Source organism: Onychostoma macrolepis, chromosome 11, assembly GCF_012432095.1.
Source record: "Onychostoma macrolepis isolate SWU-2019 chromosome 11, ASM1243209v1, whole genome shotgun sequence".
In the NCBI taxonomy this organism is placed as follows: Eukaryota; Metazoa; Chordata; class Actinopteri; order Cypriniformes; family Cyprinidae; genus Onychostoma; species Onychostoma macrolepis.
The window spans coordinates 14,542,370-14,567,850 of NC_081165.1; the positions used below are offsets into that span (position 1 = coordinate 14,542,370).

The following is a 25,481-nucleotide window of genomic DNA, read 5'->3' on the forward strand; positions in this document are numbered from 1 at the left end:
TGCATGTTTTACTGTAGAGAGGAGAACCTGTCTAAAATTAAACACACGTGGAAGGAGTAACCTTTATTGCATTGCAAGCAGAGGCCGGTTTCTGCTCTCTGGCTCTGAGATACATCCTAGAAGCTTCACACAGCAAATCAAGCGGCACCCACACAGTGTTGGGGAGTAACTTACTAAAAGTAGCGATGCTAATGTAGCGAACTATGTTTTCATTAGCTTTGCCAGTAACAAGCTCCTTTTTCCAGTGAGTGTTGTAGTTTTATGAAATGCTACATTGTTGGTTTTTATGTCACATTGTATTGCTTTACAGCTTTACAGCCCAGTGAACTGTGGCAAATGCACTCCTGTCCTCCCTTGTTCCTTTTAGTGATTAATTTTTCCTTCATTCATTCAATTTTAGCTTATTTCAGATATTTTTTCACTGATTTCTTTGTTTCTGTTCTTTTTATTTAGCACAAACGTAGTTCATTCGCTTAAATGAATTGTAAAATTCACCGATTCATTTAAGTCCCTGCTCAACTTTGTCATTATCATTAAAATATCAGAATATTTTTTATTGCTGCAGTTCCTCACTGCTTTCTGCTTATTTTTCGAGTTTCAAATATAACAATGAAAAGAAAAAAAAAAAGAACAAAATATAAAAAAGAAAAATATATTTTCAGTATATACATATATATACATTTACTATATATGGGTTGTTGACGTGACGTGGCATTTTCACTGTCCCACAAGAAAAAAATTTGTATAATTAATATTGTCGTTATTTCAAATGCAGTAAATCGTTAAATATTTATTTGTCCAACATGGACCTGTTGTTATAAAAGCTGTGTCGAATTTTTTTATTTTTGAGCCAAATCTCAAAATTGTCCTATAGTGTGACTGTCCCTAGCATGGTTCAATAAATTACAACTTTTATAAATTAAAAAAAGAAAAGCATAAAAATTTTAATAAATACCTCCGGCATAATTGTACAAGTGTCTATTTTAGTAAATAGCAATACTTTTTTCATCCATATATTTCTGAAAGCGTAGGAACATTTTGTCTCTGAAAACCATGTCCTCTGGTGTGACACCACATCATGATTTTAAATCAGCCAATTCCAGAGAAAACTTTAATTAGTTGAAGGACCCCATTCATGGTCATGTTACTGAAGCTCCCTGTGAAGCCCATGACTTGTGCACATGGTCAACTTTTTTGGAACCACTACAAAAGTGTTACGTTTTGTTGTCCTTTGGTGTGACACCCCTAAATTATATTTTGTAATTAAAAACTGTATGTTAAACTACATAATCATGGAAAATTATGCATATGTGTCTTGCTTACAGCTAATGACAGGTTAGCTCGGAATAGCAAGGTCATTAATTGACAGAAAAAGGCTGAAACATCCTTTGGTGTGACAGATATTGTCCTCCGGTGTGAAGACTGTACTGTCACACCACAGGACAAAGATGTCACACCAGAGGACAAGGTCTCTTTAAAAAGCATTTTAAATAATTAAATAAGATTTGTTTAATTCCTTTTTATTCTTTTTTTATTATTTTCAGTGTTCCTAAATGCAATAATTACATTAATTAAACTATTTTCTGATGTTTTTGCAGATCATTTGTACTGTTATAAAGTGTCATGAAAATAAGTATAAAATGTGATCCTTTTTTTTTAAAACAGAAAGAATTGAGTGAGAGCAATAAGTGGAAAAGAGAGGACACGGAAATATAGACAGAAAATTAACAGGGATCCACCAGAAGGGAGGAGATCCTAAGAGAGTGATGCTGAGAGAAAATAGAATCAAAATTATGCCTTAAAAAGAGTAGCCATATAGTTAAAAAAAAAAAAATCATTCACATCTTAATGAGTTTAGTTTGAATATCAATCATATTTAGCTGTGCCACACATGCAGCGGGGGGCTAGAAGAGTTTCAGTAACATACTGATTGACTAGAGACTAAATTATTTTTAGTTTTCTTTAAAAAAACATGTTGCTATTGTTTGTATTAAAATAAAACTTTCTTTCTCCTTTTACATGTTCAAAATTAAATAGAAATACTTTAATAACTACCATTTCTGTCCTTTAGTGTGACGTAATGTCCTATGGTGTGACACACATAAAAGAACCACAGATTTGTTTTTATCTCAAAACATCTTAAAAAAAAAAAAAACAGTTAAGTTTTTGTTGCAATAGAGGAGATATAATCATCACTCATCTGAAAATGATATAATTTTCAGCAGTTTTGAACGGATGGCAGCAAAGTTTGTCTTGTTGTCAAAGTTTGTCTTGAAATTGTCCAACAATTCATGGGGAAAAAAATATGTTAATTAAGTCTCTAACAATTAAGATAAATCTCTCTCATGCTATATATATATTTTTTTTTCTTTATATTTGCTAAGTCACACCATAGGACAAACTTATGGTACAGTTCAGTAAAAATGTACAAAAAGAAACAAACAAAAAAAACCAATGAAAGAATTGATGAGGTTAGTGACCCTTTATATTTCCTCAAATATCAGACTTCACACTATAAATATATGCATTTCCTCTTCAAAAATGGTCTTTTTCGAAATAAGCATTTTTTACTGTCTATTTGTCAACTACCCATGTATATATATATTTTTTCACTATATATATATATATATATATATATATATATATACTGTATATATATATACACACATACCGTATAGAATAAAAAATGAAAATGATAGCAAAAAAAGATTGCTTTTTTGAAGGATAACCTGACAGTAGCCTAATTATTACTGTATATTTTGCCGTAAGTTGTTTGTACCTTTGGAAGATTTTGAAGTAGCTTTCACTAGGCTGCACGGCACGCACAGCAGAAGATCTGCAACTCTGTTAAAATCTGTTCATTTTGTTGATTCCTATTACATAATATAATGGCTCACCCTTTTCTCTGCTTCACTCTTTTAGAACTTCAAAACCTGCAAAACATCCTGCACTGATGCTTATTAGGGAAATAACATGGTATGACTGAAGCTTACCGTGGTACACATACCTTTATCATCCCCTCATCAGCTCTCTGTATGACAGATTGTGTTTTCATGCTCATTCGCTCAGCGGCTGTCAGGCTTCCTGCCCGATATTCTTTTAACGCATTTCTCGGAGGGGTGGGGGAAGATGTGTGGCTTTAATTATCATCTCTCGTTATTGTCACTGTCGCCATCCTCATCACAGTCCTTGCCAATTTGTTGTGGAGGAGCACAGATTGCATTTAAGTAGTCCAAAATAATACCCTCTCAAGTGTATCCAGGAATAGGTCTTGTTTTCTGAAGTGCTGTTATTTCCATTCCACTTCCTCTCTGTCTCTCCTGATGTGTTCTAGGCCAGTTTTGTACATGGACGACATCAACTCAGTAGTAAGAATTCAAAAGGGAAATGGATTTTCCTCCTTTTAAATCCCCTTTTAAGCTGCTTACTTTCGTTTGGGATTCAAAGTTTTCTCAAGTCTGGTTCAAAGCTATTCACTTAGTGAAGTTCCATGAAAGAGTTTTGTATTTGTAAAGTTATAGTAGTGTATCAGTAGGAAATATCAGTTTACATTTCCAAACATTCCTTTTGCTATTAAGTGTAATAATCCAGATTTTGCCTGCCAACAACCAGTGCTCCACACAGAGATCTGATCTCACCATCATCCAGTCTGTCTGGAATGACACACGGAAACAGAAAAGACTGAGACAGACTAAATCCAGCAGAACTGTGACGACTCAAAGACACTTGAGGAAACCTTCCTACAAAGCTAACTGAAAAATTATGCACAAGTGTACCTAGGACAAAAGCTGTTTTAAAGGGATACTCAACCCCAAAATTAAAATTATGTCATTATTATTCACTTACACCCATGTCGTTTCAAACCCGTAAAAGCTTTGTTTGTCTCTTCGGAACACAATTTAAGATATTTTAGATGAAAACCGGGAGGCTTGTGACTGTCCCATTGACTACCAAGTAAATTACACTGTCAAGGCCCAGAAAAGTATGAAAAACATCGTCAGAATACTCCATCTATGAATTAATATACTCAAAGATCTCATGTACATAGGTCTATAAATGCCATCCAACAATAATGACACTGTGACAGAAATACTTTTCCTTGTGTCATCCAGAACAATTTAGAAAATATACTTATATTGTCTTCCCCCCAACAACAACAACAAAAAATATAATCTGGCAAAAAATAATCACATTTGTGAATTTCCATTAGAAAGCAGTGCAGCGGCTGCTGTGCAGTGTCCCTTAGGCCGAAAAAGAAATTACTTCTAACTAAATCCAATGGCTCACTGTTGTCAGGCTGTGATGTATGTAACAGGGGACTTTTTAATGCAGTAAATTGTTAAAGAACTTTTCCATATTTTCCACCCGGGAATGACAGCATTCCATCAGAAGCAGTGACAGAATGGAGATGGAATTATATTTACCACTGGTTAATGGATGGATGACTTTAGTGCCCAGCTTATTTGAAATGAAGGCTAGCTTCTCATCCATCACCTTTTTATCCCATTTTAGTTTTGAAAGATTTTTCTTTACACAAAAGTGTTCACCTTTTGCCCTTATAAAATGGACTTTCCCCCTTTCTCCTACCACCTGTCTCCTGAAAGCTTTATTGAAGTCTCTCTCTTTTTTTTTCTTTTTTTTTTTGCTCATATATCTTATCAAAAAGCTTTGGTTTAGTTCTACTGTCGGACCTGGATTTGTTAGCGAGAAATAACAATACTTTGCATTTCTTAAGCCATTGAACAGATTAGGGTGAATGTGGTAGACAAAAAGAAGAGGATTAGGAATGTAACCTGGTTTTGAAATAAGCCATCTGTCCTCCTACCTTGGTCACACTGAGTTGGGTATTTGTGTTCTGAAGATGTACTTTGTGTTATTCAGAAAATGTGGTTTATAAAATACGTAATTGCTGCTCTTGACCTACAGCTCACAGAATACAGATCAAGTGTTCAGTATTTACAAAATGACAGCGGTCTAATTACATACCCCTGTGGGCCTCCACAGGTTAAATTAGGTCATGACACTTTTACACACCTCAAAAATGTTAAACTGCCTGGAAATTACAACATTTTGTGAGTCATACATGTTTCTGTTGCTGTCATGCCAGGAGTAATAGCATTAAGATTAATGTCACCGCTGATTCATCTGAGATATGCTATACCAGAGTGCATATATACAAGACATCGCATTGAATGTAGAGTGTGACCTTTTATCATAATACAACCAACTATGGCGTTGACTACTCGGTTCCCATTTTAGCTGCTGGGATACAAGTAGATAAGATGGAAAAATTGTGTCACAGGAAATTGAGCCTGTTAAGAAGCCAGATAATAAACAAGTAACTAGATGTCCTAAAAGATCTCAAATATCTCAAATATTGACTGGACTGGACTCTTAAAATGTACATCAGCAACATTTTTTTGTAGCTTTGCCTAGCAGGATTTCCATGGACACAGAACACCGGGAAATAACATATTTTAATTTAAAAAGTTTATTTATAAAATGTGTACATTTCTTTAAAAAGTCTCCAAATGTAATGTTACATTTTGGAATTCTTTTTTAGAAAATAGTTTTGCTCAGAATATTTTTATTGGCTTTTTATTTACTCTTTGTGAATGCTTAGGCTATAGAGTAAACGAGTGAGAAACATTGATCTTCCTACTAAGAGTTTAACTGGAGTTATTTGTACACTAGTAAAATCGTTTAAATCTATTAATCCCCAAGATTGCAGCTTGTTTCTGATGCTCTTACTGGCTTCTTATGTTTTACATAATATTTCTATGTTGAAATTTGAAGGTTGCAAGAGAGATCTAGTGAGACTAGTATTGTGTATATTTAAACAAATAATTAGTCTTGTCCAAAAGATTTGTGCAGGTGCATTGTTCATCAAATCTGAGGTCCATTTTCACAGTTTGATGCTTCAACTCCATCAGTTGATTAGAGCAGTACAAAGCATGACATTTCGTCTGACACTCTTTTCCTGCTGTCATTTTGTCCCCAAGCACAGGCTGAAGTTCTTTCTGAAGCATGCTAGACATTTCACAGCTGTCAAGTGCACTGTAAAATCCTGCTGAAAAAAATCTGCCTGGAGAAGATTATAGACTCAAAAACTTGTGCACACACTGATTTCTTTCTTTCTACCCAGAAAAATGGGATATAAAAGGGGTTGACAATAGCATGTGCCAGATTTGGAGAGCTGCTTATTCAGAGTATCATTTAGGTTTGAGTACTTTTGTGCCCAGTTTGATGTTGTCAAGAGTGTTGCATGTGGACTTCTTGCAACGTTGATGCTTAAAATGCACTCAGTACGTTTTTGTTTGCATTGTACTTGTCATTGTGTCAGTCATCTTTTTATTTTATTTTATTTATTATATTAATTTGTTTCTTTTGAATTTATTATTATAATTTTTTTTATTTATTTATTGGTATCAGTTGATTCTTAAAGGAATAGTTCATCCAAAAATTAAAATGTGCTGAAAATGTACTCACCCTCTGGCCATCCAAAATATAGATGAGTTTGTGTCTTCATTGGAACAGATTTAGAGAAATTTAGCATTACATCACCTCTGCTGTGAATGGATGCCGTCAGAATGAGAGTTCAAACAGCTGATAAAACTTCACAATAATCCACATGACTCCAGTCCATCAGTAAATTTCTTGTGAAAAGCTGCATGTTGGTAATAAACAAGTCCATCATTAAGACGTTTTTAACTTCAAACCATTGCTCTTGGCTAAAATATTTCTCCACTGAAAAAGGAACCATGTGGATTACTTGTGGATTATTGTGATGTTTTTATCAGCTGTTTGGACTCTCATTGATGGCACCCATTCACTGCAGAATATCGATTAGTGAGCAAGTGATGTAATGCTAAATTTCTACAAATCTGTTCGGTTGAACAAACAAACTCATCTACATCTTGGACGGCCTGAGGGTGAGTTCATTTTCTTTAGCAAATCTTAAAATAAATATATTTTTATATTTTTTATTTTTTACAGTGCATTATAAGGTTGTGCTGCCCAAATGCATTCGCATTCAAAATTATCTATTAATTTTTAAAAAATAATTTAGGCACAATTTTATAGAATATATGTAGAAACAACAGATCAGCATATTCATTGCGTAAACAATGTGTTGAGTTGGATTTTAATGCAATGTATAAACAACTCATGAGCTCGAATGGTGAGAGACAGACAGAATACTTGCCATCAAAAGAGCTTCTTGAGATATTCTCTGTTGGGATTTTGCTCCGGTGGAGGTCCTGCTTGGGCCCGCAGCAATTCCCAGGGCATATGCTTATGTTGCCAGGGGAAGCTGATCCAAACTCAGCTGCTCTCATAGCCCTGAATCTCCGTCTGCAGTTGCCCCAGGTGGCAGAACAGACAGACAATGTCAGGTCAACAGAAAATGATCTATTTCTGTTGCTTTGATGACAAACAGGGCAGTAGATTAAATAAAACTGACATTTAAGGTCATATTTTGAATGTTAGTGGATGAGTTGTGTTTTCTGTTTAATACTGGCTGAATGTTGACTAATATCTTATATATTTTTTATCGAGATAAGTGGATCAGACTTCTTGTGATCTGAATATCAAGGGTGTACATTTTAGCATGTGTGTATTTGAGTGTGTGTGGCTTGTCCCAGGTGTTGTAGGGTACATAAAGGGCTTATCTTGATGCGTCCCAAAGAACACTCTCCCGTCTCTAATCTCAGTCTTTAGCGTCATGTCACTCAATTACATGTCAGCCGATCAGCTATAGCTTTGAGAGAAATGTGTGTCATTAAAAGCACAGATGATTTTGTCATCTCTCACCCTGCAGCTTACAAATGTCTGCCTATTTTTATTTTTTTTACAGCCTTCAAAGAAATAGTTTACATTTTTATCATAAATTAATTTTTTGTCATGATTTACTCAGCCTCATTTTGTTCTGACACTTCTTCTTTGATTTTCTTTCAAAATGAGATGTTAAGCATAATATCCAAGCTGATGCCATGCAACAAAGGAAGATGGGAATTTATTAGTAATTAAATTTCTTGCACTTTTTTCTCATTTGTAAGTATATATTAGTATTATTTATATACTGTTGTGCTATTTAATAATCTTTTGAATTGCCTTTTATTTTTATACATTTTTTTAATTTTAGTTATTTTTTTATTTTTATATTTTTTTGTTTTATATCAGTTGTCTTTTAAACATTTCCATTTAGCTTTAATTTATTTAATTTTTAATTTTAGTACTTCAACGTAAACTTACCTTTGCATTTAGTTGGCAGGATTTCTTGTTTTAAAGTTTTTCCTCTAACATTTGTGTTCTATTTGATTTCAGCTTCAATTAAAAAAAGTAATTTCTTATTACCCTATAGTGTTGTTAGCACCAGTTGAGCTATTTTGAATTCTGTATAATATTATATGAAGTTTAAGTTTATTATATGCCATATAATATATTACATGTAGTTGCTTAGAAAGCCTCTGCCAAGAGCATATATCAGGATTCATCCTGCTTCTATAAAACCGTCAGACCATTTATCGTGTATCCAGTATTTCTTTTATTCCCTCAGTCTCTTTCTTATCTTTTCCCCGTCTCGTGTCTTTCACACTGCTGTAGATCTGGACCTGTGTCTGACAAGCAGCTTTCACGCTTGTGTAATCCTGTCCATTAACTTCTGAGTTATAAAACGCCTGGTCATTTTTCAATCCGTTCTTTCAGCCTGTGAATGAACACTGATCAGATGGCATTCTATTGTAATCAACCACCAGGAAAAGAGAAGGAGAGAGAGAGAGAGATAGAAATTTCAAGGCAGCCAGAAAAATGGATCTTATCCCATTACAGCTCTTGGAAGGGAAAGTAGCAGTCTGTTCCTGGCTATGGTAACAATACACAGCAGGTGTTCACCCTGAGCCCAATATGAGTCCTGGCTTTACACATCGCATCAGTTCAATAGGCTTACTAAGCCATGGGTCTTCGTAGCGTGGACTAGACTAGAGAAAACAGCTAATGAATATTCCAGCTCACAGTCAGCATTTGAGAGTCAAGAGCCAGGGGCTTTCTGATTTGCCTTTTTAGTGGAAAAATCTTCATGGCATTAAATTGGATTTCAATGGGTCAATCACAAACCAGATAAGATATAGCCACTAAAAGCAGTCGTAGCTGAACATTTTAGCTCTGTATAGCTTTCTTCTAAGACAGCTTCCTTGTGTCTGTATGTCATACAAATAGTGCATAAATTACACACAACAGATTCGAATTGATGAGTAATATCAAATAGATTATTCAATACAGCTGTGTCATTAATTTTAGTTGTGTTTTAGGGCTTCTTAAATGTTTTATTTATTTTTTTTATTAAGTTTAAGTTTTTAGTTTTAGTTATTTTAGTACTTCAACTTAAACTAAACAAAAATGAGAAATGTTGCTGAAATAAAATAAGTGTAAGTTTTTTAGATTTGAGTTTATTTCAAGTAATGCCAATGATTTTTTATGGTTTTAGTTTGAGCGTAAGTTAACGATAATAATCCTGTTTTGGATTTTACAACACTAGACTTTGCATGCAAATAGACTTTCTATTTTATTTTGTTTTACTTTTTTATCACAAATTTTCAGTATTAAATGAAAGATTTGAAATCAAAATTTCTCTTGCCTCATTCACATCTTTGTTTTTTAAAAACAGAGCGCTAATGCAGTAGTTATTTCTATAATTCTATGTATCATTTAATTTTCGCTAAATCACTTTATGCTACCATCTGGATGTAAAAACACAGGCTAAAAGCTCAGGCTACCCTTTTAATTAACTGAGCTATATTGACTAGAAAAAAAACACATGAAAGAATATGCATTGTTTGCAGACTCTTCTTAAATTATTCAGAAGACTCTCAAGATCAGGTTATCTTTCATTAGCCAATATTTTATCAGGCATCAATATAAGCCATCACAATAAAACTAGCAATATGTTAATCATCATTATATTTTACATTACAGTTAAACATTATTACATAAATCTGCATTTATCCTTCAATGACTGTTTACATTGACCTTGGATTTTCTGTATAATGTATCTGGAACTCTGCTTTTTCTTTGGAGCAGAATGACTAGAGTAAATATAAGCAATGCGGCTCTAATGCTTCAGTTGACATACTGATGGCTTGTTATCAGAATAAATATAATTGGCTTCCTGCATGCAGATTATACATCACTTCCATCTGATGAACTGCATTGACACTGTTCAAATGTATGCCTGCTGTGTCATGTATATGCATGTTGAGTAATATTATATAAGGATATTTTTGTATCAGGTCTGTCTGTCTGTAGATCTACTTACCAATTTGTGGTTGTACCAAACAACATTGTTTTTGCTTTATAACCTGCAAAAATGGGTCTTTGGCTTTTGTCACAGTGATTTTTCAAATGGCGCTCTGTGCTGCAGGTTAGTTCTGTCCTTGCCTTCCTGTTTAAAACCAGCTGGCATCTTTTTTACTCAAGCTTGAAATATTAACACAGACACACACACAGTTGCTTAAACAAACCTTTATGAAAAATCTGAAGTGAACCCTGTTTCTTCATAGGTCATAAAACTGTATAGATTTATTCATGTGGTTTGCACACTAGTGGAAGGTCACTGTTGATTAAAGCAACAGCCAAAGGCCTATATTATGACTTTAGCATTTAAAGTCATATTTGTTGCTGACATCATATAATTTATGCCTCCAAACCATTGATTCAAAATAACAACACATAACAGCTCAATTAAAGCAAGATGTTAACAACGTAGCGGGTGCTAACATAAGCTTTTTAAGGAACATTTCATCTACAAAATGTAAATTTTGTCATTTATTCACCCTCATATTCTTTTAACTGTATATGCCTTTCTTTGTGAAACACAAAAGGATACATTTTGCAGAATGTTTGAACTGCAATCTTCTATTCAATGAAACTGGATGGGGACCAGGTGCTGTCAAGCTCAAAAAAGGACAAAAAGCCTCATTGAAGGACATACAATATTACACAATATACAGTATGCACAATATTGAAGCCATATGATAGCTTTTGGAAGAAAAGACTGCAATTTAATTGTTCATTCACTGAAAATCCTGCCTTGAAAATATATAGTATTTATTATATTTTAAATTTGATTTTAAATTTTATACTTTCAGTTTTCATTTTGATTTTAGTTTCAGTACTTTTTTGTGTTTTTGTCATTTTTATTTGCTTTTGTTTAATAATTCCATTTTAATTTCATTTGTAGTACTTCAACTTCAACATTTTAGTTAGTTGCCATCTTTTTTACATCTAATAAATCTATTTATTTTTTAACTTTATTTAAGTTAATGGAAACAAATTAGAATAGTTTTAGTTTGAGTTAACAATAAATAACTTTTTTTAAACTCCACAGAAGAAAGAAAGTGAATCATACAAGTTTTTCAAACAAATGACGTATCCATTTAAACTTCCTTTAAATTTTGTTTTTGGTTTTATTGTTATTGGTGTTGTTGTTGTTATTATTTGGCATTGTTTTTATTATCAGAAAATCAATTTCTGTGCTCTGCCCATTTAGCCAAGAATCAATTTTGGTGTTGTATGCTGGATGTAAGAATAAATTGTGTATAAGGGAAGTATCCACCGCTCTTCACATTAGTTTACTCTCCATATTTGGTAAGCATTGCTGCAGCAGAAGTGCCTCTGGATATCATCAAACATGGGAATGGTATCTTGTGGATTGTCCCATAAAATAAATTGACAGACTGCTTATGTTGCTTTCTATAGAATCAGAGGGCAAACAGGGAAAAGGGTGAGAAAGGGGAGCACATCCTTACACTCATTTGAGCCGATTTCAGGATATACCATGTATGAATTGAATATATAATGACATAACTTTCATTTTTAAGTAAACTATTCTTTTGAAACTTTTAAAAACGCTCCATCTCATGACAGAAGAAAAGTGTTAGGATTTAGTAAATTATGCAATTATGCATTGTTGCACATTAAACAAGCAGTGCAGCATGTCTTTAAGGCCGGGCCCTGTAAACCCTTACTATTACATAAACCTATACTATGTACACAGAGACACACTATGGCACTGTGTTCTTTTCCATCCGCAGGGCTTTGTCTCTATTTGTCCTTTTTGTTATTGTCACAGTTTATCAGTCTGTGGTTTGAGTCATTACAGGCTGTCAGTCACAGAAAGACAGATGGACAGTCTTATTGGCACGAAAAAGGAAAAGAGCAACCTGTCTGCTTATTAAACTTATTAAAATTATAATTACGTGCCTAATAGAATTAAATATTATAGAATGTGCTCTAGATTAGCTATAGGGTTTGGTTTCAAAAATAGGGCCATTTTACAAAACGATTGCTATTTGTGTTCTTCACATATAAATGTGTAAACAGTCACAAGTAGCTGATGCCAGCTTTTACTGTGTGTTAATGCGAACATTTTCTTGTAACTAATATGTCTTTGGATTATATTTTAGATCATATTTTCATGAAAATACCCTTTTTAGCCTGTCCCCATCCATTGTCTTGCTCTAATAAATATACACTTTTTTGAAAACAAAATACATGGAAATTAATTTTAAATAATAATAATAATAATTAAAAACTTAAAACTCTTTCACAAACTAACCTCTTTTTATCACTTTTCTTGTGGTTTATCTTTAGCTAAATGTTGTGTTTAATCTTAAATTTTCAACTTCATTATTGTGATTGTGTATATTAAACAGTTGAAAATTGAATGTAGAACCATCTTCGAAGCACTTTGTACCTTGAGGCTAATTAAAGTGTTAAACTATCAACTTTCTGAATGCATAATTAAATGCCAATATGTATTGAAAATGCAATTATTTAGCTTGAGATGGAATTTAAAACACTTTGACACATGCTTGACAGAATCTTATTCAAATGTTCTTTAAAAATCACTTTATAATGCTGAAAGAGGCACCCGTTTCGTAGAATCACCCACTACGCTTTTCCAGTCTCTGTGTTGTCTAGCAGAGGTGTGCTGGTGGCAGAACAATTCAGGACTTTGTGACAAGCGGAGCTTATATGCCCACAGACAGGAGGAAGGGTTTATTTTGAGCACATGCCTGGATGAAGGTATAGAGAGTATTTCAAGGGCTGTGTTTTAGCTTTCTGTCTGTTCTGTCTTAGTCTCAGCCTAAGATGACACGCCCACTGGCCGCCCACGGGCTGTTCGCTGATTATCTGATGCACGTTGCACACATGAATAGCAAGAGCTGGCTAAAACTGGCAGACGTAATCTAATTTTAAACAATTTCTGCATGATTTGATATCATGATCATAAATATGTCAGTCAGACAAACCCTTCCTACTAAAGGAATAGGTGACCCAAAAATGAAAATTTGCTGTAAATGTACTCATCCAAGATGTAGCCTAGATGAGTTTGTTTCTTGATCAGAATAAATTTGGAGAATTTTAGCATTACATCACTTGCTCACCAAAATGTATCCTCTGTGGTGAATGGGTGCCGTCAAAATGAGAATCCAAACAGCTGATAAAAACGTCATAATAAAGTAATCCACACAACTCCAGTCAACTCCATCAATTAATTTCTTGTGAAGTTAAACGTTGTCTTTTTAATTAAAAAATAAATTATTTTATTCTGTCGCCAAAATATGAGTGCATAATAACGCTTCTTCCAGTGAAAAGGTTCATGCCCCTTTGTCCTCGCACATCAAAATCCACCGACTTATTTGTTTAGAGCTGTTTTGGACTGTTTTTAGCTTGGAAACAATACTTGATCTGTGCAAATTTTTTCATGAGATTCAGACAAGACAACTTGGTGACTTGATGAGACTGGAGAAACCAATATTGTAGACAGAGGACTCATATTTTAGCTAGAAGCAGGATTGAAACTGGATTTGTGTGAATTAGTTGTGGATTATTGTGATGCTTTTATCAGCTGTTTAGACTCTCATTCTGACGGCACCCATTCACTGCAGAGGATCCATTGGTGAGCAAATGATGTAGTAACTAGATTTCTCCAAATCTGTTTTGACGAAGAAAAAACTCATCTGCATCTTAGATGGCAATTTTTCAGCAATTTTTGGGTGAACTGCTCCATTAAAAAAATTGTTATTTTTTTTTGGCAGTGGCTTTTTACAGTGCATTGTGTAATGGTTCAAGTAAATTGATACTATTTTTAAAAAGTATAAATAAAGGGAAATGGAGGGAGAGCCTGTTGTTGTATTATTCTCAAAACTAGACAGAAGCACTTAAAGGGCTTTTAGGCCAGTATATTCCAGTAAACACAGCTGTGATTGCAGATCATTTTTCAGATGCTTTCCATTGCCTCTGACTCTCTCACATTATATTATGTATTCTGCTCAATGTGAGTGTGAGCTTATAAAACAGTCAATGGATAGATAATAAACATGCACAGCATGTGCAGATGAGCAATTCATTCAGACTGACCACAATATGTCACGGATATTTTTCAGTTTTCTTCAGGGAATGAATCATATTTTTTTCTCTAATAAATAATTTCTTTTTTAATTTACAAAAAAAAAAAAAAAAAAAGAAATAAAAAAGCAATTCCCATACACTGTATGGAAAATAACATTATGGATATCCTGCATAACAGCTCCTGTTGTGTTCAACAACAACAACAAACAAAATAATAATAATAATAATGATGACAGTTTTATTTTTTGAGTGCACTGTTCCTTTGATTTGAACATTTTAATAACTTTTTATATTGCTTACAACATTGTCCATACTCTTTCATTTAGCTTTTCTTTGCTTTTGGTTATTTCTCTAGCATGTTTTACTCTATTCTTCCGCTCTTTGCCTTTCCTTGTGCCTCTATCATGTCTGCAAACTTGTGCTCTTTTTCTTTCTCTCTTTCTCTTTCAGCAAAACTATTCAGATCAATGTAATCGATGACGAGGAGTATGAAAAGAATAAGAACTTCTTCCTGGAGATTGGAGAGCCACAATTGGTGGAAATGAGTGAGAGAAAAGGTGGGACGTCGTCTTCCCCTGGTCCCACTGCCCTGTAACAGCCTTGGCGTGCTGCCATCTTCTGGGCTGAACAGGAAGTGTTAATAATATGCAAAGCCAACAGCCCAACAAATCTCTGTTAGTTGGGCTACAACATCTCTAGACCTAACGTATGCTTAAAATAGTATCTTATCTAGTTACTCTTATCTCAGTGGCCTTTTGTGACCCAAAATTTGATTTGATTCTATACAGTTCTTGACTTCTGAAGAGGAGGATGCATAATAATTTCTCCATTACAAAATTCTGGAGCAAAATTGACAGATGAATCAAATAAGAAAAGACAGTCTTGTGTCACAATAGTTGATAGATTTGATTGGCTCATTTACTTGCTGCTTTGAGGCATCTGATATGCCTAAAATTGAACACACAAGCACACCTCATACCTCAAATGTGATTTTATGTTCCCCCCACAGGAAGACCGTAAAGGTTAAAATTCTTGACCATGAGGAGTATGACAAGCATGCAAACTTCTTCATAGAGCTGCAGGAACCAGAATGGAGGAGGAGGGGATGGACAGGTGAAAGATAGTAAAGAAACGAGCCTTTTTCTGTCTCTGCAGCTGCCCTTTATTCTGGCTTCTGTCTTTCCCTTCCTCCGCTCCTCCTTCAAAGCTGATCCTCTACTTTCGATCTACTGTTGCAGTAATGCGTTTTCTTCCTGCTTGCTGCTCAATTTAAGTGGATTTATCTTCCATGTTCCCTCCTGGCCAAAGGTTAAGAGCTTTCTCAGAGAGTAGGCATAACTGGCTGACTTTTAATGTGAGGATTCGGGCCAGGACTAAACAAGTAGGGAGCGTTCCTTCAGGCCAGGATGAGGCAAGGACAATTGAAACCATAATGAGCAGCAGATATATGGGTTTCTTGCCAAATTCCATGAGCCAATAAGATTTCATATTTTGTTCTGACAGAAAAAGACCGATTCAGCAATATGATTGTTGACATCATACTCAGATTTCAGATTTTTTCATGTCATTTTTACAATGTTTTAGATTCATCTAATTAATCACAATGAATCTCCTAAAAATATATATATATTTGTTTTTATCTCAGTCCATTTATACTAATCCAATTAGTCAAGTTTATCAATCTGTTGAAGTGAAATGTTATTTTAGAACATTAAAGTGGAACTTTATGAGATGGAATTGCTCTATTAGTTGGAAAACTACAATATTTTGACTTTGAAGTATAGGTCAGGGGACATTTATTGCATTGTTATTGTTATTAATTAAGTAATCACACCAAATGAATATGTTCTACTATACTAAAGTCCTACTATGTGCACTAATGTTCAAAGGTTTGGTGTCAGTATGATTTTTTTTTAAAGAATGTAATACTTTTAAGCAGTGACGCATCAAATTGATCAAAAGCGGCAGATAATACTTGTATATTGTTACACAAGATTTATATTTCAAATAAATGCTGTTCTTTTGAACTTTCTATTTATCATAGAATCTTGGGGGAAAAGCATAAAAAATACTCAACATTGATAATAAGTAACGAGCAGCAAATCAGCATATCAGAAAGGATCATGTGACATTGAAGACTGCAGTAATTTTTAGAATATAATGAAATTTTTCAATTGTGTTTCTATTATCAAATGTACGCTTGGCGAACATTCTTCAAAAAACACTGAAAAAAATCTCACTGACTCCAAACTTTTCTATGTATAGAGAATAATGGAGTATAATATAGTTTGTACTGTTTCTCAGTGTTGATGATTTCCACCAGTTTCTGTTGAATCAGATTTAAGCCTCAGTCCCACCGGGAGTCATCTATATTTAGCAACACAAATTTCTTGCACACCAGCCCTGTCTGTTACTTTGTTGGCTCATTTATAATAATTTTACTCTTTTTTATCTCCATTTTTTTCTTTTCTTTTTTGTCCTGTCTCTTCTTCGTTTGTCTACATCAGCTATGTTGCTGCATGAATGTGGTAAGCTGTCTCTTTTTTCGCTGTTCTTTATTTCTGCAGATCACTTAAAAATGTTCAGCTCATCACATGAGGATGCAGATGTTTATTTGTTAATATGTATAAGCTCTTTGTTCAAATTTAGTTAAACACTGTCTGCTGATGCTGATAAGATCACCCACCAATCTGGTTCATTTTTTACTTTCCATGCTGCAAAGACCAGACCACTTTCCATGCTGGTTGCTAATTGACCTCCATGCCAGTTATATGCTGGTCAACAGCATAGCCAGCAATCAAATTATGCTAACACGTATTTACGCATTCATTTGGGCCTATACCAACATCATTTTCTATCCTTATTAAAATCTGTAAAACATGAAATGAACAAAGAGTGAGTTCATTTTTGCTGTGTTTTTATGATTTTAGGTGGATTCGTGAAGACAGGTACAGTAATATTTCACTGGGACTGCTCAGCTAACTCATTACAAGCTACTTAAGCTAACTTGCTTAGCTAACTAAGCGAATGAATTCCGAGTCATAGATTTAATCTTTTTTTGATGAAAATCTTTTCTTTGATAGATAAAAAGCTTTATGGTAAGAGATTAAATGTTACTTTTCACCTAGTTGAAGACTAAATATAACATTGGGCGTGTTTAGTAACTGGTTTGCTTGATGATGAGCCGGAGTCTTTGTTTGTCGCACTGCGTAAACTAGTGGCTTAACTAGATACTAAGTAGATAGATACTAAGTGTCTAATTTGCTTTGCTTTCTTTCCTGTTAAGTAACTTTCACAGCAAAAATAATTTACATGACCGGTCAAGTAGACTATAGGGATTTGATTTTGCTTGTCATGGCTGTGTCTGAAAATAATGACTACAGTGCTACTTTTTTGGTAAAAATTGATTCATAAAATGGGGGATACACTGAATCAAAATTTGGTATCATTTATTCATATTTTGTAATTAAATAAGCATTATTATGAATTATAAATAATCATTTTTGACAAATAATAATTTATATTTAAAAAATGTAAAAAAAATTTACTGTATCAAGATGGAAATTTATATATATATATATATTAACTGTACTATACATTATTTTTTATAATTAAAAAAAATAAAAATATATTATTATAAATAATAATTACTATTATTTTATTTAATAAATAACTCATAATAAAAATAATAAAATCATTTATAGTTTCTGACTGTGCATGAAAATATTGACTCTCTGTAGAAATGTAATTATAGGATATTGAATTGAAATTTAAATTGATTATAAATACGTTTATTATAAATTTTGTATTAAAAATTATAAATTAGTAAATCATTTTAAATTCTAAGTACTGTTTTCATAAATTAAAAAAATGTAAATTTTCTATCAGACATTTGTTTTACTCTTATGGTCACTTTACACCGTACTGGCAAACTGCTACAGACATTTCATCAGGTTTTGTCTGATCAGTGTGTTACCCCTGTCTTTTGGGAGCTTGTTTTGGCCGATTGAACACTAAGAATTGGCCTGTACAGCCAATCGCCAAACTAACAAACAAACACACTTTCTTTATAATTACCAATATTTTTAAGGTTTCAGACACAGACCATATCTCTTATAGCAAATAAACATGTTAACTTCGATTTCTGAAACTAACTTGCCTGAGTACTCAATTAAAACATTATTACGGTCTAATTTTCAAGTTGTATACAAAGCACTAAGTTAAGATTTATTTCTGTCGCAGTGCCCTGAACCTGCTAGAATATGCTGGTTGTTTTGAATTGCCACATTTGCTGCACGCCACAAAGTTTCACAAAGACATTGTGTGATGGGCAACAACACAACCCACTGTCACCTATCCAGTAACCATCATTAGCATTGCTCCCAAAGGCAAACGGGCTGGTTCCTAATGAGAATGCATAGCTCGTCTGCCTTAAGCTAATGTGTCAGTGCTTTCGTAAATGTCTTGTCAAACTCGCTCAACTGTGACAGCACGCACGTTGATTCTCCAAAAAACATTTACACTTTGAATACTGTGTCCAAGGAGTGTCTTTTGCTGGAAAATGCAATCACTGAGAGAACAGTGAATTCTATTCAGGCAAAGGTGTGGTTGATTTTACACCACTTCACTAGAAGTTGACGTCATGTGGTGTCATAAAACTGCAGTTTGCTAATAATTATTACATCATCAGAGTGTTTGTTATCTTAATTATAGCCTTTATGACTTATTTCACCTTTTTATGATATTTTTAAAAGTATAGGCCTACAAATATTCCATTTACATTTACATTTACATTTAGTCATTTTGCAGACGCTTTTATCCAAAGCGACTTACAATTTGGGGAACACATGAAGCGATTCATCTTGAAGAGTAATTACTTTTTGATCAATTTCATTATAATATCTAATTATTTCATTAAATGACTTCATTAATTCTATTTATTATACTTTTTATATTTTATATATATATTATATATGAAGAGTTCAGATGCAAAAGCCTCTGTGCCGTCTGATATTTTCTTCTAAAATGAGTATTTTTATCAGGCTCATATATTTATGTTCAGTTATTTCACTTTAATTGCATAGATAAGGACCTATACATTGCCATTAAAGTGAAATTACTGAACCTAAACATAGGAGCGTGAGAAAAATTTTCATTTAAGATGAAAATTTCAGACGGCACTTAGAGGCTTTTGCATCTGAACTCTTCATATATATATATATATATATATATATATATATATATATATATATATATATACTTTGTACACTGTAATATAATATATCAAAATATAATATATCAAAGAGGCAATTTGTATTTGCACTGTTCTTTCAAGTGATAATTAAAATTTTGTCATCTGCTTTATAAAAATGTATTAGTTGTGCACCATCATAGATAGGCTAAAGCTGCGTAGATCTGTTAGCATCTGTGCTAACACTGTTCAGTGAATGTGTTTGGGCTCATCAGGCGGGGATGTGTACCGGAAAGTGCAGGGTAGAGACAAACCAATCCCCTCCACCATTATCAGCATCACAGGTATACACTTCCTCTCCTCTTCATCCATTTCTCTTTCTTTTCCTTAATTCATTCTCCTTTTGTCACTATAAATGTGTGATCTCATATGGTGTGTGCATGTATGAGCCAGTTAACCCAACAACTTGTTTCATAAAGCGATCGTGAGGTTGTAGATCATCAGCTCATTAGTGTAATATGCAAGAGCTATAGTATTTACTTCACTGGTTTGGAAGAAGATGTTGAATGCTAAACGTATGCATTTAATCACGTGCAATGTGTTTTTAATCAATGCAACATGCTGATAGACTTGGATGGAACTGTTTTATTGTGTTATCTTAAAGGTACAGTGGCCCAGTAGTGCACAACACAATGAAATCTCCACAACACAACAAACTCTCCACAACACAATGGAAACAAACCGCAACACAATGAAATTAGCATAACACAACAGAAACAAGCCACAACACAACGGAAACAAGCCGCAACACAACGGAAACAAGCCACAACAAATTAGCACAACACAACGGAAACAAGCCACAACACAACAGAAACAAGCCACAACAAATTAGCACAACACAATGGAAACAAGCCACAACACAACAGAAACAAGCCACAACAAATTAGCACAACACAACGGAAACAAGCCGCAACACAACAGAAACAAGCCACAACACAACAGAAACAAGCCACAACAAATTAGCACAACACAACAGAAACAAGACGCAACACAACAGAAACAAGACACAACAAATTAGCACAACACAACGGAAACAAGCCACAACAAATTAGCACAACACAACGGAAACAAGCCGCAACACAACAGAAACAAGCCACAACAAATTAGCACAACACAACGGAAACAAGCCACAACAAATTAGCACAACACAACGGAAACAAGCCGCAACACAACGGAAACAAGCCACAACACAACAGAAACAAGCCACAACAAATTAGCACAACACAACAGAAACAAGACGCAACACAACAGAAACAAGCCACAACAAATTAGCACAACACAACGGAAACAAGCCGCAACACAACAGAAACAAGCCACAACAAATTAGCACAACACAACAGAAACAAGCCACAACAAATTGGCACAACACAACAGAAACAAGGCGCAACACAACAGAAACAAGCCACAACACAACGGAAACTAGCCACAACAAATTAGCACAACACAACGGAAACAAGCCACAACACAACAGAAACAAGCCACAACAAATTAGCACAACACAACAGAAACAAGACGCAACACAACAGAAACAAGCCACAACAAATTAGCACAACACAACAGAAACAAGCCGCAACACAACAGAAACAAGCCACAACAAATTAGCACAACACAAAATAAACAAGCCACAACAAATTAGCACAACACAACAGAAACAAGCCACAACACAACAGAAACAAGCTGCAACACAACATAAACAAGCCACAACAAATTAGCACAACACAACAGAAACAAGCCACAACACAACAGAAACAAGCTGCAACACAACATAAACAAGCCACAACAAATTAGCACAACACAACAGAAACAAGCCACAACAAATTAGCACAACACAACAGAAACAAGCCACAACAAATTAGCACAACACAACAGAAACAAGCCACAACAAATTAGCACAACACAACAGAAACAAGCCACAACACAACAGAAACAAGCTGCAACACAACATAAACAAGCCACAACAAATTAGCACAACACAACAGAAACAAGCCACAACAAATTAGCACAACACAACAGAAACAAGCCACAACACAACAGAAACAAGCTGCAACACAACATAAACAAGCCACAACAAATTAGCACAACACAACAGAAACAAGCTGCAACACAACATAAACAAGCCACAACAAATTAGCACAACACAACAGAAACAAGCCACAACAAATTAGCACAACACAACAGAAACAAGCCACAACACAACGGAAACTAGCCACAACAAATTAGCACAACACAACATAAACAAGCCACAACAAATTAGCACAACACAACGGAAACAAGCCACAACAAATTAGCACAACACAATGGAAACAAGCCACAACAAATTAGCACAACACGAAATATAGTCCTATGCATTGTTTTGTGGGGATTTTGTTGTGTTGTGGAGATTTTGTTGTGTTGTGCACTACTGGGCCTAAAGGAATAGTTTACCCAACAATTAGAAAAATGTCATCCTAATGCATTTCTGACTTTTTCTTCTCAACCATCCCCCCTCCCCCCTCCCATTCACTTTCCTTGTATGGAAATCAGAAGCTTGGACATTTTGATCATCTTTTGGGTTTCACAGAAGAAAGGAAATAATAGTGGGCTGGAGCAACTTGGGAGTGACAACGCTTTCTTTTTTGGGCGAACTGTTCCTTTAAATATCTTTTAGCAATGATCCATTCAGTATTTTAGAGTAGTAATGATGATGTAATTTTAAAGGTCCACACCTTCAAACATGTTTTCAAGTCCAGATTGACAGCATTGCATTCTCATGCGTTTCAACAAGTATAGAATAGCTCACACTGCAGATGTTATGGCTTTTTTATACCCTGCAAATGATATAATCGTATAGTCTACATGTTTGTTCACTGGAAATGTGTAGCGTCATGTGAGTGAGCCAATTGTTTTAATGCATTTATAAATTTCATGAAAGACTCCCTGCTACTTATCATCTCTTTGGGTTTTTTTTCCATCAAATTTTTTGTTCCTCTCTTGCTATGTCTGTCTCTCTCAGAGGACGGGGAAGAGGAGACCCTGACTAAAAAAGAGAAGGATGAGAGGCGTATTGCTGAAATGGGTCGCCCGACACTGGGTGAACATGTGAAACTTGAAGTAATCATTGAGGAGTCCTATGAGTTTAAGGTACCTTTTCTGCTCATGAAGAATCTGTCTTGAAAAATGCATTCAGACACCCATCTATGTTCACATAAGCATTTACTTTGAGGTCGAGCGATGGCATTTGAAGCATGAATGAGGGCTTAGAAGCCCTTGAAGGACAGAGCATCTGGACATGAGCGATGCTATCATGTCCTACTGAAGTAGCCGCAGCTGGAGACCATTCAACCTTTAATTGCTTTTCAGATACAGCAGACATGGGAAGAGCTATTACCGCAACCTTTCAGACTGTCTGTCACTTTATACATGTTTACAGTGTCCACTTTCCATCTCTAATTCACCTCTTCGGTTCTCTCCTGCACTGCTTCTGTGCATCAGAGGGGTTATTAGTTTTTATCATGTCTGTCAGATTAATTTGCTCGGCCTCAAAGCGAAATGATTTCCTCATATCCTGAAGATTTGATTGAATTGCACAGAATTACGATGTTCTGCTGATGTAATACTCACTACAACCTTAATAATCGAAAGGCAATGCCGTCCAGACAAATCAGTTTCTGGGCTGTAATGAATAAGATTTTGGATTCTGGTTGGCAGGTTTATTGGAAATCTTTTTCCTAATCTGAAAAATCTACTGTTATCAGTTTTTTTTCTTTTTTTTTTTTCTTGAATGCACTTTATGCTGTTACTTGTGATATCTTAAAGAAATATATGACATGAACAGACAAAATGGAAATTCTTGAAGAAAAAAAAAAAAAAAAAAAATCTAATTCCAAAAGCCATTTTCATGTTGTTTTTATGCACTTTTTGGAATCCCTTTCATTGTATGCTAAGAAAGTCAGTCATACAGGTTTGGGATGACATGAGGTGATGGACTTTATTTATTAAAACGGTAACACTTTACCATATTTTGTTTACATTAGGTAATGGAGTAACTAACAAGAACTAACAATGAGATTTATTTTAAATTTTTTTCTAATAAAAAACACAATTGTTCAATATATTAATGTTAACAAAACATTACATTTAAAAGAAGTATACATAAATGTTGAAATGAACATTACCTAAGAAATAATAAACGAGGTAGAAGTATTATTAATTGTTAGTTCACGTTAACATGGTTAACTAATGTTAGCAAATGAGCTTTTGTAAAGCATTAAATGTTTTACATTTTGTTATCATAGTTGTAATGATTTTAACCCCTTCCAGAGCACAGTCGACAAACTCATAAAGAAAACCAACTTGGCCCTTTTGGTTGGTACTAACAGCTGGAGAGACCAGTTTGTCGAGGCCATCACTGTCAGCTCAGGTGAGTCACTGAGAAAATGCTGTAATTTTTCCCAGTAAGTGTCTACATACTTTAAACATAATCATTGCACAATCCTCTGCAGAACTGACACAACAGATTCGACAGTTGGAATTCTATAAAACACGGCTATTTTGCTGTTTCATCTCTGAAAGGCGTGTTGTAATTGCTGCTCAATCACTCTAGTAATTTGGCCACATATCTTTAATTAGTGCACCATTGCAATTAAAAATGTGTTGGTGCTGAGTGCCTGCTTGTAGCCAGACTGAAGTGCAATTAAATGTTTCATCAAATCTATAGAGTGTCAATCATAGCAGTGCCGGAGAGAGAAGATAATCATAATTTGCTTTTTTTCTCATGAGCAGACAGCTCTCAGTATAAATTTGGAGTTTCCAAGAACCTGTTTATCTCAGTATTGAGTAGGAAACAAATACTGTTGCATCCATAATGTCTTAATATCAATATTGAATTTCTACATAATCTTGAATATGTTTCCTCCTTCCTCTGTCAAAAAAATTTTTTTTTTTACATTTATAATTCTATTTTTGCAGGTGTTTTCTTTGTTTTTAAATATATTATTTTATGATGTATTCTTTATTTCTTTTTAACATATTTATTATTATTTATAATTTTTCAAGAATTTATCATTTAATATTATATATACATCTTCGTGTAAATGTTTTTTTTTTTTTTTTTTTTGCCAAATGTTAAGTTTAGTTGTGCAATAATTGTGATTTTTAAGAGCAACTCTGTCTTTTACAGGGAAAATAGAAACAAAAAGACATTTGTGTGTTTCTTATGGGTTTGTTTTTTACCCAGATTTCTTCTGCCATCAGTCAAGCTCACTACGAGCATAACCAAACACAAGCCATGCCATTCTCATCTCTAAAATGTCAAGGCCTTTTGCTTTCACCCTCCGTCTGCACAGTTTTTGAAGTGTCTTTCGTCATGAAGCACATCATATTAATAAGGAATGTGTGGACGCAAAGCTCTGTGACTCTGTCTTTTGCCACACACACATATGCAGTCAGGCACATACACAAGCACTCATTCTGACAGGCTTGACTGAAGCTGACAGAGCTTGTTAGTACAGCCTGAGCCAAGAGGAGAGAGAAAGAGTGAGGGAGGAAGATCATCATCTAAATTCCTGGGGAATATTTCTCATAATTAGACATTAGGTGGTTTATTGAAGGCTGACTTACTCTGCAGAGCTCCAGTTGTGAACCAAAATGAACTTCCTTTGTTATGATGACACTGTATTATGTAAAACAATCATTGATCTTTTTTCTTGTTAAAAACTGCGTTGCTCTCACACCTAAATTCTTGCACACTTAAACATAACATTTGATGAAAATATTAAATATATATGATGGATAACCTGTAATTGTAAATATTATACATTAAAGAACTATGTACGATATT

The 25,481-nt window shown here is 34.3% G+C and overlaps 1 protein-coding gene across 5 annotated transcripts in view; it reads left to right on the top strand.

Moving 5' to 3' along the window:
- The window catches only part of slc8a1a (solute carrier family 8 member 1a), a 44,273-nt gene that overhangs the window by 12,741 nt on the left and 6,051 nt on the right, over nucleotides 1-25,481 (top strand). For 3 of the 5 annotated variants that reach the window (XM_058790538.1, XM_058790542.1, XM_058790539.1), the window contains 7 exons: nucleotides 14,863-14,969; nucleotides 16,920-16,940; nucleotides 17,343-17,360; nucleotides 17,496-17,510; nucleotides 19,879-19,947; nucleotides 22,656-22,783; nucleotides 23,963-24,062. In XM_058790538.1, the coding sequence (XP_058646521.1) occupies nucleotides 14,863-14,969; nucleotides 16,920-16,940; nucleotides 17,343-17,360; nucleotides 17,496-17,510; nucleotides 19,879-19,947; nucleotides 22,656-22,783; nucleotides 23,963-24,062 (458 nt within the window). The remainder of the gene's footprint in view (nucleotides 1-14,862; nucleotides 14,970-16,919; nucleotides 16,941-17,342; nucleotides 17,361-17,495; nucleotides 17,511-19,878; nucleotides 19,948-22,655; nucleotides 22,784-23,962; nucleotides 24,063-25,481) is intronic. The other 2 variants (XM_058790540.1, XM_058790541.1) reach the window with 2 other exon arrangements.